Here is a 16,194-nt window from a genome sequence, read left to right as displayed (position 1 = left end):
TCGAAAACTGATGCAGAAAATTCGAGCTAGGATTAAATGATTAGTTACATGAAGGTTGAAAAACAGCTGACAGGATGCTGCACTTTATTTTTCCTATGTTTCTTTTTTTGTTTTTGTTGTGTGTGACTATGAGTAGCTTTAAAATCTCTTCTTTAAATCTTAATGGTGCAAGGGATGCGAAGAAAAGGGCTGTGTATTATGAACTTTTAAAATCTAAAAACATTGATATAGCTTTTGCTCAAGAAACTCATAGTAGCTTTGATAATGAAGTTGATTGGAAGAAAGAATGGGATGGAAATCTTGTTTTGAGTCATAAAACTTCGCAAAGTGCGGGAATAGCAATTCTTTTTTCAAGAAATTTTATTTTGGTTTCAATTGAAACTGAAAACATTGTGTCTGGGAGATTGTTAAAGGTTGTTGTTAAGTATGAAAATATAAAGTTAACTTTACTGAACGTATATGCTCCGGTGACGCCAAATGAGCGATGTGTTTTTTTGGATAAATTAGCAGATACGCTGTTAAATTGTGCGTCAACAGATTATATGATTTTAGGAGGTGATTTTAACTGTACGGTAGATGATTTGGATAGAAATCATTTGGAGCCACATCCACCTTCGAGAAAAGTCTTGAAACGTGTTATTGAAACCTATGATTTGGTTGATGTATGGCGTTCTAAACATGGAAAAACAAGGCAGTATTCATGGGCTCATTGTAAAGACAATTATATTTCTTTAGCAAGACTAGATAGGTTCTACTGTTACGCTCACCAGTTACAAATTATTAAATCATGCATCTTGTGTCCAGTGGGTTTTTCTGATCATTGTATGATCATAGCAAATGTTTACATTAATAATTTAAGACTCAAAAGAAAACAAACTGCCTTGGCTGATCTTCTTGGGCTCAGAGCACAAGGAGCTCTGGTACGTTCACGTTTTCAAAATCTCTCTGAAATGGATGCTCCGTCTAAATTCTTCTTCAGCTTAGAGAAGAAAAATGGACAAAAGCATCTTATTCATTGTATTCGGTCAGAAGATGGAAAAGAGCTGACAGAACCTACCGAACTGCGAAAAAGAGCTGTGGACTTTTTCTCAAGACTGTATGTTAGTGAGTTTAGAGAAGACTTTGTGATGACAGAAACTTTTCTCGATAACATGCCAAAGGTTACAGAACAAGATAATGTTTTGCTGGAGAATGCTCTAACCTTGCAAGAACTGCAGGAGGCACTGATGAGCATGGAAAATGGCAAAGTTCCTGGAATAGACGGTTTGCCGATGGATTTTTATAAATCTTTTTGGCCTGTGTTGGCGGAAGATTTGTTGGAGGTCCTCAATGACAGCGTAACGAGGGGAAAACTACCCCTTAGCTGTCGCAGAGCTGTGCTCACTCTTCTTCCAAAAAAGGGAGATCTTTATGAAATAAAGAATTGGAGACCTGTCAGTCTATTCTGTTCTGATTATAAGATCTTCTCGAAGGCTCTGGCTTGCAGATTGAGAAAAGTTATAGATCAAGTCATACATGTTGATCAGTCCTACTGTATTCCTGGGAGATCAATAAGAAATAATATATCACTAATTCTGGACTATTTGGACATCTCTAACTCATTGGATATAAATTTTGGTCTGCTTTCTTTGGACCAAGAAAAGGCATTTGATTGGGTGGAGCACCAATATCTTTGGACGAGTCTGAAGGCTTTTGGTTTTCCCTCTGGTTTTATTGCCATGATTAAAACCCTTTATCGTGACATCGAAAGTGTATTGAAGGTCAATGGTGGTTTAAGTGCTCCTTTTAATGTCCAGAGAGGTATTCGGCAAGGGTGTGCGATGTCTGGTATGTTGTACTCTTTAAGTATTGAACCTTTACTATGTCAAATCAGGAAAAGATTAGAAGGTGTAAAAATAAATGAATTTTCTTTACCTTTTAAACTTTCTGCATATGCAGATGATGTAATTGTAGCGATAACAAAAGAGATAGATGTTCTCACTTTAACTGAAATTATTGAATGTTTTGGTAAAATGTCTTCAGCTAAAATTAATTGGAGTAAAAGTAAAGCATTGCTAGTTGGTAAGTGGTCAAAAGAAGGACCTAAATTACCTAATGAGTTGAAGTGGGTGAAAGGTGGTTTTAAATATTTGGGTGTTAACTTAGGGGATCACATAGAGGAAATGAAAAACTGGGAAGGTTTTTTTGAGCTGATGGAGGGCAGGTTAAAGAAATGGCAATGGCTTCTACCACGATTATCGTATAGAGGCCGTACACTTATTATCAATAATCTTGTTGCTTCATCTTTGTGGCATCGGTTAGCAGTGCTGGAACCTCCACCAAATTTTTTGGTTAAATTACAGACTATCATAGTTAACTTTTTTTGGGACAGGTTGCATTGGGTCCCTCAGAGTGTTCTGTTTTTACCTAAGGAAGAAGGAGGACAAGGTTTGATTCATTTAGAAAGTAGGAAAGCAGCCTTTAGATTGCAGTTTTTACAGAGTTTTTTGTATGGAGATCAAGATGTTTTGTGGAGGCAGGTCACAGATTGTTTATTATCAAAAGTGGGTGGTTTAGGCCTTGGTAAAACTTTATTTATTTTGGACCACTCAAGATATAGTGTAAAATGTTTGCCATCTTTTTACGTCAGTATCTTGAAAACTTGGAAACTAATGGAAATAAAGAGACTTGGAACATCTACATCATTAAACTGGCTGTTGATGGAACCCGTCCTCAAAGGATCTCGTTTGGGTTCAGCGTGGGACGATATGGCTATGATTTCTGAACTGTTATTTAAAAATGGCATTGTTACGCTGAAACATTTGCTTGAACTTGTTGGTCCTGAAATGGGAGATGTGTCTTCCCTTGCGAGAAGGCTGGGGATTCATTCTCTGCGAATTGTTGGCATGATGCTGGCAAGACTCAAGCAAGTGCTATCAGATAAGGACAAAAGACTCATGGATGGATGGTTTAACGGACAATTAACACCTGAAAAAACAGATCCTTTTTTTCAAATAGGTTTCAAGCCGCAATTGTTTAACAATGAATGTCCTGGGGTTTTTCTGGAGAAAGGGAAAAATGAATGGACAACATTGGATTCTGTGAATGGGAAGACTTTATATATGAGATGTGTTAAAGCTTTAAATAAGGGAAAGTTAAGGGAAAAAAAAGATATTCCTTGGAGAGGTTTTTTTAAAGTTGGTATTGATGTGAAACCTGCATGGGGTTTTCTTTATAAAGCACCATTGACTAAAAATGTTGGTGATTTACAGTGGAGGATTTTGCATGGTATTATTGCAGCTAATGCCTTTGTTTCTATTATTAATCCTGCTGTTTCAGATAAATGTCCTTTTTGTTCATTAAGGGAAACGATTTTTCATTGTTTTGTACAATGCGTTCGAATAATAGATTTATTTACACTACTTAGAGATATTTGGGGATTATTTGGAGAAAGTTTTACTGAACAGTGTTTTATTTTTTGTTTTTCATATGACAAAAGAAAAAAGAAAAAAGGGCGGTTGTTGAATTTTTTTCTTGGTCAAGCAAAGTTGGCCATTTATTTGAGTAGAAAGTATAAAATTAAAAATAAACAGAACACTGAGTGTGTGAAGCTTTTCAAGAGTATGATTAGAGCAAGAGTGTTGTTAGAATATAAATATTACCTAAAAATGGATGAATTTAGTGTGTTTCAAAATATCTGGGATTATGAAAGTGTTTTGTTTACTCTGAATAATTCTGAACTTTCATTTACGAATGTGTTGGTTTGAAGATGAGTTGAATGTTTAATTGAAAAATCATTGAGTGAATAAATGAGTTTTTAGAAATCAAAAATCTTTCTTTCTGTATTGTCTCTCTTTCTTTCTTTCTTTCTCTCTTTCTTTCTGTATTATAGGAGGTTTCTGTACAAACCTCCTGTCAACAAACAGAGAGGAGACCTCCAGTGGAGGATTGTACACAGGGCCATAGCTACGAACAGGTATCTGGTACACCTTGATTTGAACACGGGGGACAGCTGTCCTTTCTACTCCCAGTCAGAGACCGTATTCCATCTCTTTGTCCAGTGTCCTAGATTAGAGGCTCTGTTCAGACACTTTCAGAGGTGGTTTAGGAGTTTGGTCAGGTGGTTTTTTTTAGTCTTTTTATTTTTGGGCCACGATATTGTCCCAAAGAGAAGTCTGTCCACCAACTTATCAACTTTGTTTCAGGGACATCTGGAAGACCAGGAAGAACAGGGTCAGAGGTCAGGGGTCAAAAGACGTGGTGGCCATGGTGACTGGGCTGCTGGCAGCTTGGCTCAGAGTTGAATTCAGTTTTTAAAAACTAACTGAAAAAACACAGGAGTTTGTGAACATGTGGGGAGTGAAGGACGTCCTGTGCTCAGAGGACACTCTCTGACTCTCTAATCTTTCTGAATTATCGTTTCTGTCTGTCTAATCTTTCATTCTTTCTATATTATGTCTCTTGTCCATAACATTGTAGCTACAGAACATGAAATTAACGTTACATGGATTGATGCACATGTTAGAAGTAGATGTTTGCATATTTTGTTGATGAAACAAAGTAGTTAGTAAAATATTTGAAATGTCAGGTTGGCATCACTGCGCAGTTATGACAGTGATGTATTTAAAAGGGACAGAAAATGTTGTCACCGCCTGATATGAGATGCATATCCACATAATTTTTTATGTAAAACATCGATACTGGTTACATAGTTGTATCAAGCAGCTTTAGAAGTATCTTTAGAACCTGATTTGTATTTAGACGGCTTCTGCCCAGTTGATCTCTCTGAGCTAACAACAGCAATAGTCTCTTCTAAACCATCAACTTGTGTTTTAGACCCAATCCCAACCAGACTGTTCAAGGAGGTTTTCCCATTAATTGACACTTCCAAATTGGATTTGATCAATCTGTCTTTGTTGACAGGATATGTACCTCAGACTTTTAAGGTTGCTGTAATTAAACCTTTACTTAAAAAACCTACTCTTGATTCAGAAGTGTTGGCTCATTATAGACCTATATCCAATCTCCCTTTTATGTCTAAAGTTCTTGAAAAAATAGTTGCAGCTCAGCTTTGTGATCACTTACACAGAAATAATCTGTTTGAAGAGTTTCAGTCAGGATTCAGAGTGCATCATAGCACAGAAACAGCACTGCTGAAAGTTACCAATGATCTCCTCTTAGCCTCTGATAGCGGACTTGTGTCTGTGCTTGTCCTGTTGGATCTCAGTGCTGCATTTGATACGGTCGATCACAGTATCTTATTACACAGACTTGAACATGTTATTGGGATTAAAGGAACTGCATTAGGCTGGTTTAAGTCATATTTATCTGATAGATTTCAGTTTGTTCTTGTAAATGAAGAATCTTCCTCACACACCGGAGTAAGTCATGGAGTTCCTCAGGGTTCTGTGCTTGGACCGATTCTTTTCACTTTATACATGCTTCCATTAGGTAACATTATTAGACAGCATGGCATAAATTTCCATTGCTATGCTGATGATACTCAGCTGTACTTATCTATAAAACCAGATGAACCCAATAGGTTGGTCAGACTACAAGCATGTCTTAAAGACATAAAGACCTGGATGACTCAGAACTTTCTGCTTCTAAATTCAGACAAAACTGAAGTCGTTATCTTTGGACCTGAGCGTTTCAGGGAGAAATTGTCTAGCTATATAGTTACTCTAGATGGTATTTCCTTGGCTTCTAGTTCTACAGTGAGGAACCTTGGAGTTATTTTTGACCAGAACTTATCATTTGACTCGCATATAAAACAGGTTTCTAGGACTGCCTTCTTTCATCTTCGTAATATTGTTAAAATCAGGAACATCAGAATAATACTTTATTTATACCTATAAAGTGCCCCCCCCCCCTTTCTGTCTTCTCAAACCCCAGCTGGTCGAGGCGGATGGCCACCCTTCCTGAGTCTGGTTCTGCCAGAGGTTTCTTCCTGTTAAAAGGGAGTCGTTTCTCTCCACAGTCGCCCCAGGCACGCTCAGGACGGGAGATTGGACCGAAAAAAAAACAAAAAAACGTTTCGGTGCAATCTGTTGGTTTCCTTAGCTAGGAAACTGTTTTTGAATTGGTTCTATATGAACGAATTGGATTATTTTATGAATAATTATGATTACAATTAATTGAATTCCAATTGGCTTGAATTGGACTTTATTATCGAAGTGCCTTGAGATGACATTTGTTGTATTTGGCGCTATATAAATAAAAATGAATTGAATTGAATTGAATTGAATTTATCAAACTTTAAGCTTACCACATTATTAAGCCAGCTGGTGGTGCGGGATTCTGAGAGTGCATGTGTGGCCCTGTGATGGACTGGTGACCTGTTTAGGATGTCCCCTCCCTGAAGGGATAGGCTCCATATTTTTCTCCAAATATTTTTACCGAAAATTCTGGCCAAGAGTTTTTTGAAATGTAATCAAAAAGGAGTGGCCTGAAAACACTCAGTTTTACTCGGCCAGTAAAGCAGATATTTGCTTCAACAGGAATGCTACTGTGTCAAATTTTCTAGAGCACACCATTATGGCAAATAAGCAACTCCATCTTGAGTATGTGCGTCTCACATTCAGTGGTAATGGGGCAACACATAGAACCAAACAAGCTATCAAAAGCAGATATTATTAAACCACATATGATATTTCCGCTGAGATGGCTGGTTGTGCAGAGATGGTATGACAGAGCATCAGACAAGTTTGCCCACCAGTGGGGAGAGCAACAAGAGGTCTCAAACATTTCGACCAAGTTTTCAACAAGAAAACTTAATCCCATTCAACAGATCGTAAAATACCACTTTCTAATTTATACTGTTTCTGTTTGTATTTCAGACTTTTACAGGTCCATTTGTGTACAGTCTCCTGCCAGTTTTCAGCACTTCCACCATTCAGTCTGTCCTGGCTTCTATTGGCTATCTGCCCTATAATGATGTCTCACAAAGGTAGGCAACAAGAACATCCAAAAAGTAACGGATAATAATTCTCTGTATCAGGCCACAAGTCCTATTCCCCCTACAACAAGGAAGTCTCTATGCCAGGACTAAGAGAAACATACACACATAAACTGGCCAATAGTGGCTTCAAGTATTTTGGCAACACATTTGAAGAAAATGGCACCAAACCACAATTAGTCCAATTTAATTAAATTCAATTCAGTTTATTTAAAGGGGATAGAGAATCAAAATCGTCTTTTTCCCGTTTTTGGTGTTAGTTCTGAGTCTCCCCGCTGTGGGGAGTACACACGAAGTGCCAGCAAGTCTCAGAACCTCTGTTTCAAGTACTCCCCTTTTTTGAATAGCCCCCAGAATATTCTTTCCAGTCAGTGTATTACTCTATAGCTCTGTTTTCAGTGAGAGCAAGGGCAGCCAATCAAGCAACGGCAACCGAATAGCGCCAACACCTACCTGCATTTCATAATGAGGTTGCCAGGTAAGCTCTGAAACGACGGCAATAAGGGAAAAAGACGCATTCTAAACACAGCATAGTAACAGCTGTTTCAGAGAGCCTTTTAGGGAGGTTCTGAGCCATTACAGACCCAACCAATTTTTTTTGGGCTACATATCACATCACAGAACAAGGATTAATGCCCCATTCAACCATTCTCTATCACCTTTAAATAGCACCAAATCACAACAAATGTCATCTCAAGGCACTTCAATGTTACCGTCCAATTCAAGCCAATTAGAGTCCATTGTAATCATAATTCAACTAATTATAATTAACAACTAATTCAATTCTAAATTAGTCCAAATCCGAGACCAAGGTCTTCGGCCGGAAAAGGGTGGAATGCCCTCTCCGGGTCGGGAATGAGATCCTTCCCAAAGTGGAGGAGTTCAAGTATCTCTGGGTCTTGTTCACGAGTGAGGGACGAATGGAGCGGGAGGTTGACAGGCGGATCGGTGCGGCGTCTGCAGTGATGCGGGCTCTGCACCGGCCCGTCGTGGTGAAGAAGGAGCTGAGCCAGAAGGCCAAGCTCTCGATTTACCGGTCAGTCTATGTTCCTACCCTCACCTATGGTCACGAGCTGTGGGTAGTGACCGAAAGAATGAGATCGCGAATACAAGCGGCCGAAATGAGTTTCCTCCGCAGGGTGTCTGGGCTCTCCCTTAGAGATAAGGGGAGAAGCTCGGTCACCCGGGAGGGGCTCAGAGTAGAACCGCTGCTCCTCCGCATGGAGAGGAGTCAGATGAGGTGGCTCGGGTATCTGGTTAGGATGCCTCCTGGACGCCTCCCTGGTGAGTTGTTCCGGTCCCATCCCACCGGGAGGAGACCCCAGGGAAGACCCAGGACACGTTGGAGAGACTATGTTTCTCGGCTGGCCTGGGAACGCCTCGGGGTCCCCCCAGAAGAGCTGGAGGAAGTGGCCGGGGACAGGGACGTCTGGGTTTCTCTGCTCAAGCTGCTGCCCCCGCGGGGGAGGTAGCAGCAGGTGGGAAGCTGCAGAGAAGTGTGTAAAGCCCTATTCGGACGGGACTAGTTCAATGGGGGGACGTATGGTAATGTTGGTTAACCAGACGACGCCAGGGAGAAGAAATGACCAATTCGGACGGGACAAGAAATCCCTGTACTATTCATCTAACATGGAGTTGTTGGTTACGCACAACCGTCACATCCTGGATGCTATGCACGTCTTCATTTCACTTCCGTAAACCCCATCTGTAAACAGACATGGCGCCGACCATGCGTGCTTGCAAGCAGCGCTTCATCCAGAACCTCCATGTTTGCAAACAGACACACCTAATTGTTTCTCTCTTTAAAAGGATGTGACGACATATTCCGTACTTATTACCGAAGGTTGCATTCGCACGGGATTAGTATTACCTATGGTAGATACTCCGGACCGTTTCACAGGAGGTAGAATTCTCGGCAAAGTTTACCGACATACTCCGCTATCTTTACTGACATGGCGCCTTCGGACGGGACTAGATTTCCCGGTTATTATTACTTTACCCCACTTTACCCATTTCTAGAAATGAGAGCCGCCCCTTCCAAAGTGGGATGGATGCTGTCTTTCCTCATCAGGCCAGGTTTTCTCCAGAAAGATTGCCAGTTATCTCTGTAGCCCACGTTGTTTGCTGGACACCATCTAGACAACCAGCGATTGAAGGAAGACATGCGACTAAACATGTCATCACTGGTCAGATTTGGCAGGGGTCCAGAGAAAACTACCCACATTGTTTTGGCAAAATTACACACCGATGCAACATTCATTTTAGTGACCTCCGATTGGCGTAACCGTGTGTTATTAACGCCGACGTAAATAACTATTTTACCGTATTTACTTTTGTTCCTTAGCCAGCAGTTTTAAATAGGATTCTATGTCGCCCGCTCTGGCCCCTGGAATGCATTTGACTATGGCCGCTGGTGTCTCTAATGCCACGTTTCTGACTATAGAGCTGCCAATTACCAGGGTTTTGTCCTCAGTGGTGTGTCGCTGAGTGGGGAAAATCTGTTTGAAACGTCGACAGGTCGATGGTGAACAACGGGCTTGACTTTAGAGCTATGCCTCTTCCTGACAGTCACCCAGCCAGCCTGGGGTCCTGGCGGCTAATGGAGCTAGCTACGCTAGGTGGTTCCGCACCGGCTAAAGGGACCTGGCTCGCTATCGGGTGGTTTTCAACGGTACAGAACCAAGCTTCCAATTCAGATAACCTCGCCTCCAAAACTACAAAAAGACTACATTTGTTACATGTACCATTATCACTAAAGGAGGCAAAGGAGTAACTAAAAATATTTATGTTTATGTTCATGCATTTAGCAGACGCTTTTATCCAAAGCGACTTACAAATGAGGATATAACATCAAAGCTAACAATAAGCTACGTAGAAGGAAACCACCAGTCAGACTCTGTCAGAGATGACAGGGGGATAGGGTAGAGATAGACTGCAGGCATAAAGGGAAGTACAGAAAGATAAAGTGCAGTAGAGGGGGTAGGGAAGTACAGGGTAAGTGCTAGGATAGGAGATGCTCTCTGAAGAGCTGGGTCAAGAGTTTCTTGAAGATAGACAGGGCCTGGTAGGCCTGTTCTGGTAGCGCTCAGTAGGTTATTCCACCATCGTGGAACGACCCATGAAAAGAGTCTGGATTGTCTTCAGCGTGGTGTAGGCACTGCTAGACGACAATCCTGTGACGACCGGAGTGACCGAATTGTGACGTAAGCCTTTGCAAGAGCATTCAAGTAAATTAGGTTTCTTTCTATGTTGCTTATTGTTAGCTTTGACGTTAGCTGTAATGTTATATCCTCATTTGTAAGTCGCTTTGGATAAAAGCATCTGCTAAATGCAGGAACATAAACATAATTATGTACCATTGACAGATTGAAGAAGTGGCTTGTATCAAGAAGTCCAATCAGTGGCTAGAAGAAATTGGTCTGAAAGACAGTACAGAGGCACTAATCATGGCAGCTCAAGAACAGGCCCTGAGCACAAGAACAATAGAACCTGGGGTCTACCACACCAGATAACTGGGAGCCATGAGGCTTAGTCCAAGTCTGAATGTTCTCTCTGGTGCTTTTTTAAAACAATTGTTAGGGTGCTTTATTGACAGTGCCCTGCAATTCTTGTTGCAACATGAGACAACATGACTTGAACATTTAAAGGGATAGTTCACCTCTTTTGACATGAAGCTGTATGACATCCATACTAGCAATATCGTGCATCAACATCTTCTTACCCCCTGCTGCGTCCTGTGAGCAGAGTTCCAGCTTTTCTTTGGCATTGACGAAGGTAGTCCGGCTAGTTGGCTGAGGCCACAAAAATAAAGCGTTTTGCTTCTCAAAACAATATGCGTTCAAAAGAGTAATACATTTGCATCACAAAATCGTTCTCCAGGAAAAAGTCAGACCTCACAATCGCTTGGCGCTATTTTCTCTCCCTTCGTATCACTGCCTGCTGTCGCCATGTCAAAAGAGGCGAACTGTCCCTTTAGATTAACACCACAAGAGTAAAGATCATTGTATCAGTACATTTGGTTTTACTGCAAGAAAACCCTTCAGAGGAGTTATCACAGGGCTTAAAGTGATACTCCGGAGTAGATTCAACCTGGGGTCATTTGAACCGTGATATCCAGCCAAGTAGCCCACCCGCAGTTTTTTCGATATTGGCTGAACATCAGCTGAGTTACTGAGTTATCCCGAATAGCTTCGTACAAGGGTTAATGGATCCTGGTCCATATCTCCAAAATTACCACACTAAAATCACATGCCATGACACCAAACTTCTACAGTAGTACAAATATGGTCTGTACTCACAAAACGATGCATTTGGAAGTTTGAAAATAGTCCAGGAGTTTATTATTATCAACACAAGCCTGATAGCTTCTCTGCAGCTAAAGCTGCGTCGACGTCACTTCAGGGAGCTGGGAGCTTCAAAGTAAGATGAGGGTTGATCTACTACTGTAGACAACAAAGCAAGGCTGCTCAATTTCTCCATTGATAAAATAATTTCACAACTCTACAACATAAAAATTCATAAAAAAACATGTAGAATATAGCATATACTTTGTTGTCTACAGTAGTAGATCAACCCTCATCTTACTTTGAAGCTCCCAGCTCCCTGAAGTGACGTCGACGTAGCTTTAGCTGCAGAGAAGCTATCAGGCTTGTGTTGATAATAATAAACTCCTGGACTATGTACAAACTTCCAAATGCATCGTTTGGTGAGTACAGACCATATTTGTACTACTGTAGAAGTTTGGTGTCATGGCATGTGATTTTAGTGTGGTAATTTTGGAGATACGGACCAGGATCCATTAACCCTTGTACGAAGCTATTCGGGATAACTCAGTAACTCAGCTGATGTTCAGCCAATATCGAAAAAACTGCGGGTGGGCTACTTGGCTGGATGTCATGGTTCAAATGACCCCAGGTTGAATCTACTCCGGAGTATCACTTTAACTGCTTTTGATTTAGTTGTGCTCAATCCAATTGTATGGCATTTTAAGTTAAGCTGTTCATTTATTTTCCTGTAAGTCCCATACTTTTGCATATTCTAATATAATCAACAGAAATTAAATTGCAATGTCTGTTTTTTCTCTAATATCCCTAACGTGTCTTCTGTTTGATGTATTTCAGTGAGTTCAGACTCAGTGCAGATGCCAGTGTTGACGGAGCTATGCAGATGGGCTTTGAACTGCTGCTGGCCAGGGTGGTATGTTATCACCTCCTGGACATCATGACGAAAGATCATCTGGGACCACAGGTATGATCAGTAATCTGTAATATTTCATATTTACCTTGTACCTATTGTAGTAAATTACATATTATTCTATTTTATTTAGGTCCACACTGTGAAATCATTATACCTTCTAACCTTTTTGAAATTCAGCACAGGACCACATCCAACTGACAGTACCAAAATATAATCTTGTCATAAAAGACAAAATAAGAACATAGATGATTCAGACGTTCGCGTTACTTCCAGACATCCCAAGTCTCCCGGAACTTCCGGGAGTCTCCCTGATATTGATAGTTAATCACGGATGCCCGCGAGTCGGATAAAATATCCCAGATTTTAGACTATGCGAGGGAGTGTTTTTTTTTTTTTTTTTCAATGCGAGTGAGAGCGTGCAGGCAATACAATAACTCGTGCACCATGCGCGTTTCGACTGCGCAGGCAAGAGAGAGAGAGGGGTGTGGGGAGAGGTGTGAAACCTGTGCGTATGTGTCCAAAGCGGTGCTCTGTTCAACGAGCGTTCAGGGCGACTGCTGGTCAGAGGGCGCGCTGATTGGTTTAGTCAGCAAAATAAGCCAATAACGTTCAGTGTGGGAGGGCTTCGATTTACTCTCTGACAGTCACCTAAGTTACCACTCAAAACTGTGCATCCTGGCAAATGGCAGAGGGTGAATCCTCGATTAACAACCGAAAATATAAGACTCATTTTACAGCAGAATATACTAAAGTATACCCATGCCTAGTGAAGGTGAAGAATGATGACACCGTGGCGAGGTGCACTGTATGCAATAGTGACTTCAATATTGCCCACGGCAGACTTAATGACTGTAAAAACATGTGGAGGTAGGCTAAGTTGAACGTGCCATCATCTGCATTTTATTTCGATAAGCATCTCCCTGAAACGAGTTTTTGGAACTTTAGGCCATGAGCCAGGATCCAAAAATTGACCTCTCACAATCGAACGGGTGGGCAATTTCTAATCTGTTATTTTGACTTCTTGGACATCTCAAGTAAACAGTTTGGCATGATAACCATTGCAAACAGGTAGCTTATTGGTAGTTATCATGCGTTTAAATGGTGGACCAGTAAAATGGAAATGCGACAACTCAGTATTGTGGTTCTTTGTTATCATGCAGTTTGTTGACCACACAGGGTGCTTAAATTACCTCAGGGATGTTTTCCCTTCAATCAAGACCCTACAGGGGTTGTTAGACCACACTAATAGACCTAATAGAATCACCTCAGCAATATGTGAATGACAAAATGTGATAAAAATGATAACATATGAAATCCGTTTTTGTTTTTTTTTAACTTTTCCTGCAACAGCAAAGCAACACCAAAAAACATAATGAACAAATACATATTAACATGTGATGACCTGTGATAGTGCCCTTCAGCTGCAACAAGCTCCAGGCTAGTGATCGCTAACAGTCTCTCATCAAGCTTCTTGAGAGCTGATTCTTGTATCCTACTGTCTGCACGCAGCTCACAGCTCTTAATCAGGTTCTCACGGGTCTTCTGACCTTTGATGTACTTGCTGGCTTTGTCACAGAAAATGCATTTCTCTTCAAGAACCCTTGAGCTGGTTGGTGTATCTCGTACTGCTCGTCTGGAACTCCCTTCAGCTTCCACCTTTGGGACTTGGGAGTCTAACAGCTTCTTCATGGTGAACACACTCCTGCATTTTCGATGGTAGAACACCTCGGGGCACTCCCCTTCTGGTGTTCTTCTGGCTAGGTCTATGAGGCCTACATGATGTCTGATCTCCGCTGCCTTGACCAATGTTTTCCAAGAGTCCAAATCTCTTGGTGAAACCAACTTGGATGTGTCGTTAGTACAGTGAATGACACACTCCTCAAGATTTTTTTATCAGACTCTCGCTGCTTTGAGCAGCCATTTCCCTTAAAATGATTTCAGCATGAATGGACTATCAGTACAGACAAATGCTGTAAATTATGGGAAATGTGCAGCAGTGATTTGGAGTATTATAATTTTCAATAAATATTAACTTGATTTTGCTTATTGCCCGTCTACTTGACTTCTGAGTTTATTTGAAACGATAACAGATAGTCCTAATTTACTAGGGGCCGATTTGAAATTTTCACACATGTTCGGGGCCCAACTCTGACCCAATAAACAAGACAAAACATACAAACAAATATTATTTTGATTTTTATAAAATGATTTCAAGGCCCACCAGTGGGCCCTGGCCCACAGTTTGAGAATAGCTGGTCTAATCCATATATTTTCAAAAGGTCTATATACTCTAGATGTGATATAATGTGCATTGGGACATCTCCCAATTTCCTACATTCCTCTATACCTTAGTTATGCCACAGCCATTATAACTAACAGCCTTGCCACTCACTATTAAGCCCCATTGTACCGGCTTTTTGGCTGCAGTTCCACCAGAATTCCACTGGGCGCGTCGGTGGAGACCAGAATGAATGGTGCCCAATAGAGCTAGATGCTACAAATGGTCAGTTTCACCTAAGTCTCCTCAAGAGCGCTCAGATTTGAATGTAGTTTCTGAGAGCTCAACATGGGTTTCAAGTCAAAAATCTACTGAACGAGTACATATATCCCTTTGATTTCTTACAGGTTGGCTTCTTGTTGTCCACAACGTGCTAGCATTGTGCTAATGACCGGCGAAAGAATGAATTACGACCAGAGGCACCGCTTGACGGCTGGCTCCATACCAAGCGACAACAGAATTAAGATGGACTTTTTCCGCTTATGTTACCACAGCCTAAGAATCTGTGATGTTACCACAGATTCTCTCTTACTACAGCTCTTCCTTGAAAACGCTGCTGCCTTTGAGACCAACAACAAGCAGGATTGTTGCCGTAAAGCGGCATCTCCGGTCGTAAGCTATGTATGACGTCATATACACTTCAAATCCTTTTTTTAAGCAAATGAGTGGCTCTAAAAATCTAAAACTCAGCCATGGGTATTTTCTAAACATCCTCTTTCGAACACAACATTCAAATTACTAGAGAAAAAATTATATCTTGAGATAAGGGCACGCTAGGGCGTATAGCTCCATAGGACTCCATTCATTCTGGTCTCCAAAATTGAGCGCCCCAAGTGGAAAGAGGGTGGAACTGCAACCAAAATCGCCTCGTTGGAAACCGGAAATGCACCGTACTTTGCATTACATTGAAATGCATTGATTTTCATTCAAATTCATTGGACAGTTATGAGTTCCAGGCTTGAAATAGCTTCATGATTTATATTAAGCTATCAAACCCATACATTTTCTGAAAGCACACACTCTCCAGATGTGATATAGCAAGAGTTGGGATTTGACCCACCCTCCTACAAGCTTCTGCTGCATTCTAACCCTATATTATATTGCTGAAAAAGTGTACGACTGATACATTTTGGCCTATATAATTCTTAGGAAAGTAAATTATCCCTCAAAACTGTATATTTTCTAAATCCCTATGGTGTCTTCATGTGATATAACACCAATAAAGACATATCACATCATCACAGACACTTGCATACACCTATACCTACACATAGGCATGTATTGCAAAATGTATATGGTTCAAATAAGAAATGCATGATAAATATGATAAAGCTACTGTTCTGCAAAGGTTATCATACCAATTCATAAACTGGACATATATAGCAATAATAAAATACCAACAAGATTTTGCCCACCCTTTCGATTGCGATCGGCGGTCTGGCTCATGGACTACTTGGGATGTCTGTACTTCTCACGGAAGTTCTTGTCATTGGCTTGAGGAAAGAAACATGATCTTAAGCCCTATTCGGACGGGACTAGTTCAATGGGGGGACGTATGGTGATGTTGGTTAACCAGACGACGCCAGGGAGAAGAAATGACCAATTCGGACGGGACAAGAAATCCCTGTACTATTCATCTAACATGGGAGGAGTTGTTGGTTACGCACAACCGTCACATCCTGGATGCTATGCACGTCTTCATTTCACTTCCGTAAACCCCATCTGTAAACAGACATGGCGCCGACCATGCGTGCTTGCAAGCAGCGCTTCATCCAGAACCTCC

At 41.0% G+C, this 16,194-nt stretch overlaps 1 protein-coding gene across 1 annotated transcript in view; it reads left to right on the top strand.

Annotated features, from left to right (window-relative positions):
• The window catches only part of LOC142398449 (uncharacterized), a 30,921-nt gene that overhangs the window by 2,105 nt on the left and 12,622 nt on the right, over positions 1-16,194 (top strand). The window contains exons 2-3 of the mRNA XM_075482434.1: positions 6,819-6,928; positions 12,058-12,184. Coding sequence (XP_075338549.1) covers positions 6,819-6,928; positions 12,058-12,184 — 237 coding nt within the window. The remainder of the gene's footprint in view (positions 1-6,818; positions 6,929-12,057; positions 12,185-16,194) is intronic.

The sequence above is a fragment of the Odontesthes bonariensis genome, chromosome 2 (genome assembly GCF_027942865.1).
Source record: "Odontesthes bonariensis isolate fOdoBon6 chromosome 2, fOdoBon6.hap1, whole genome shotgun sequence".
Classification (NCBI taxonomy): Eukaryota; Metazoa; Chordata; class Actinopteri; order Atheriniformes; family Atherinopsidae; genus Odontesthes; species Odontesthes bonariensis.
This window is presented reverse-complemented; position numbering and strand designations above follow the sequence as displayed.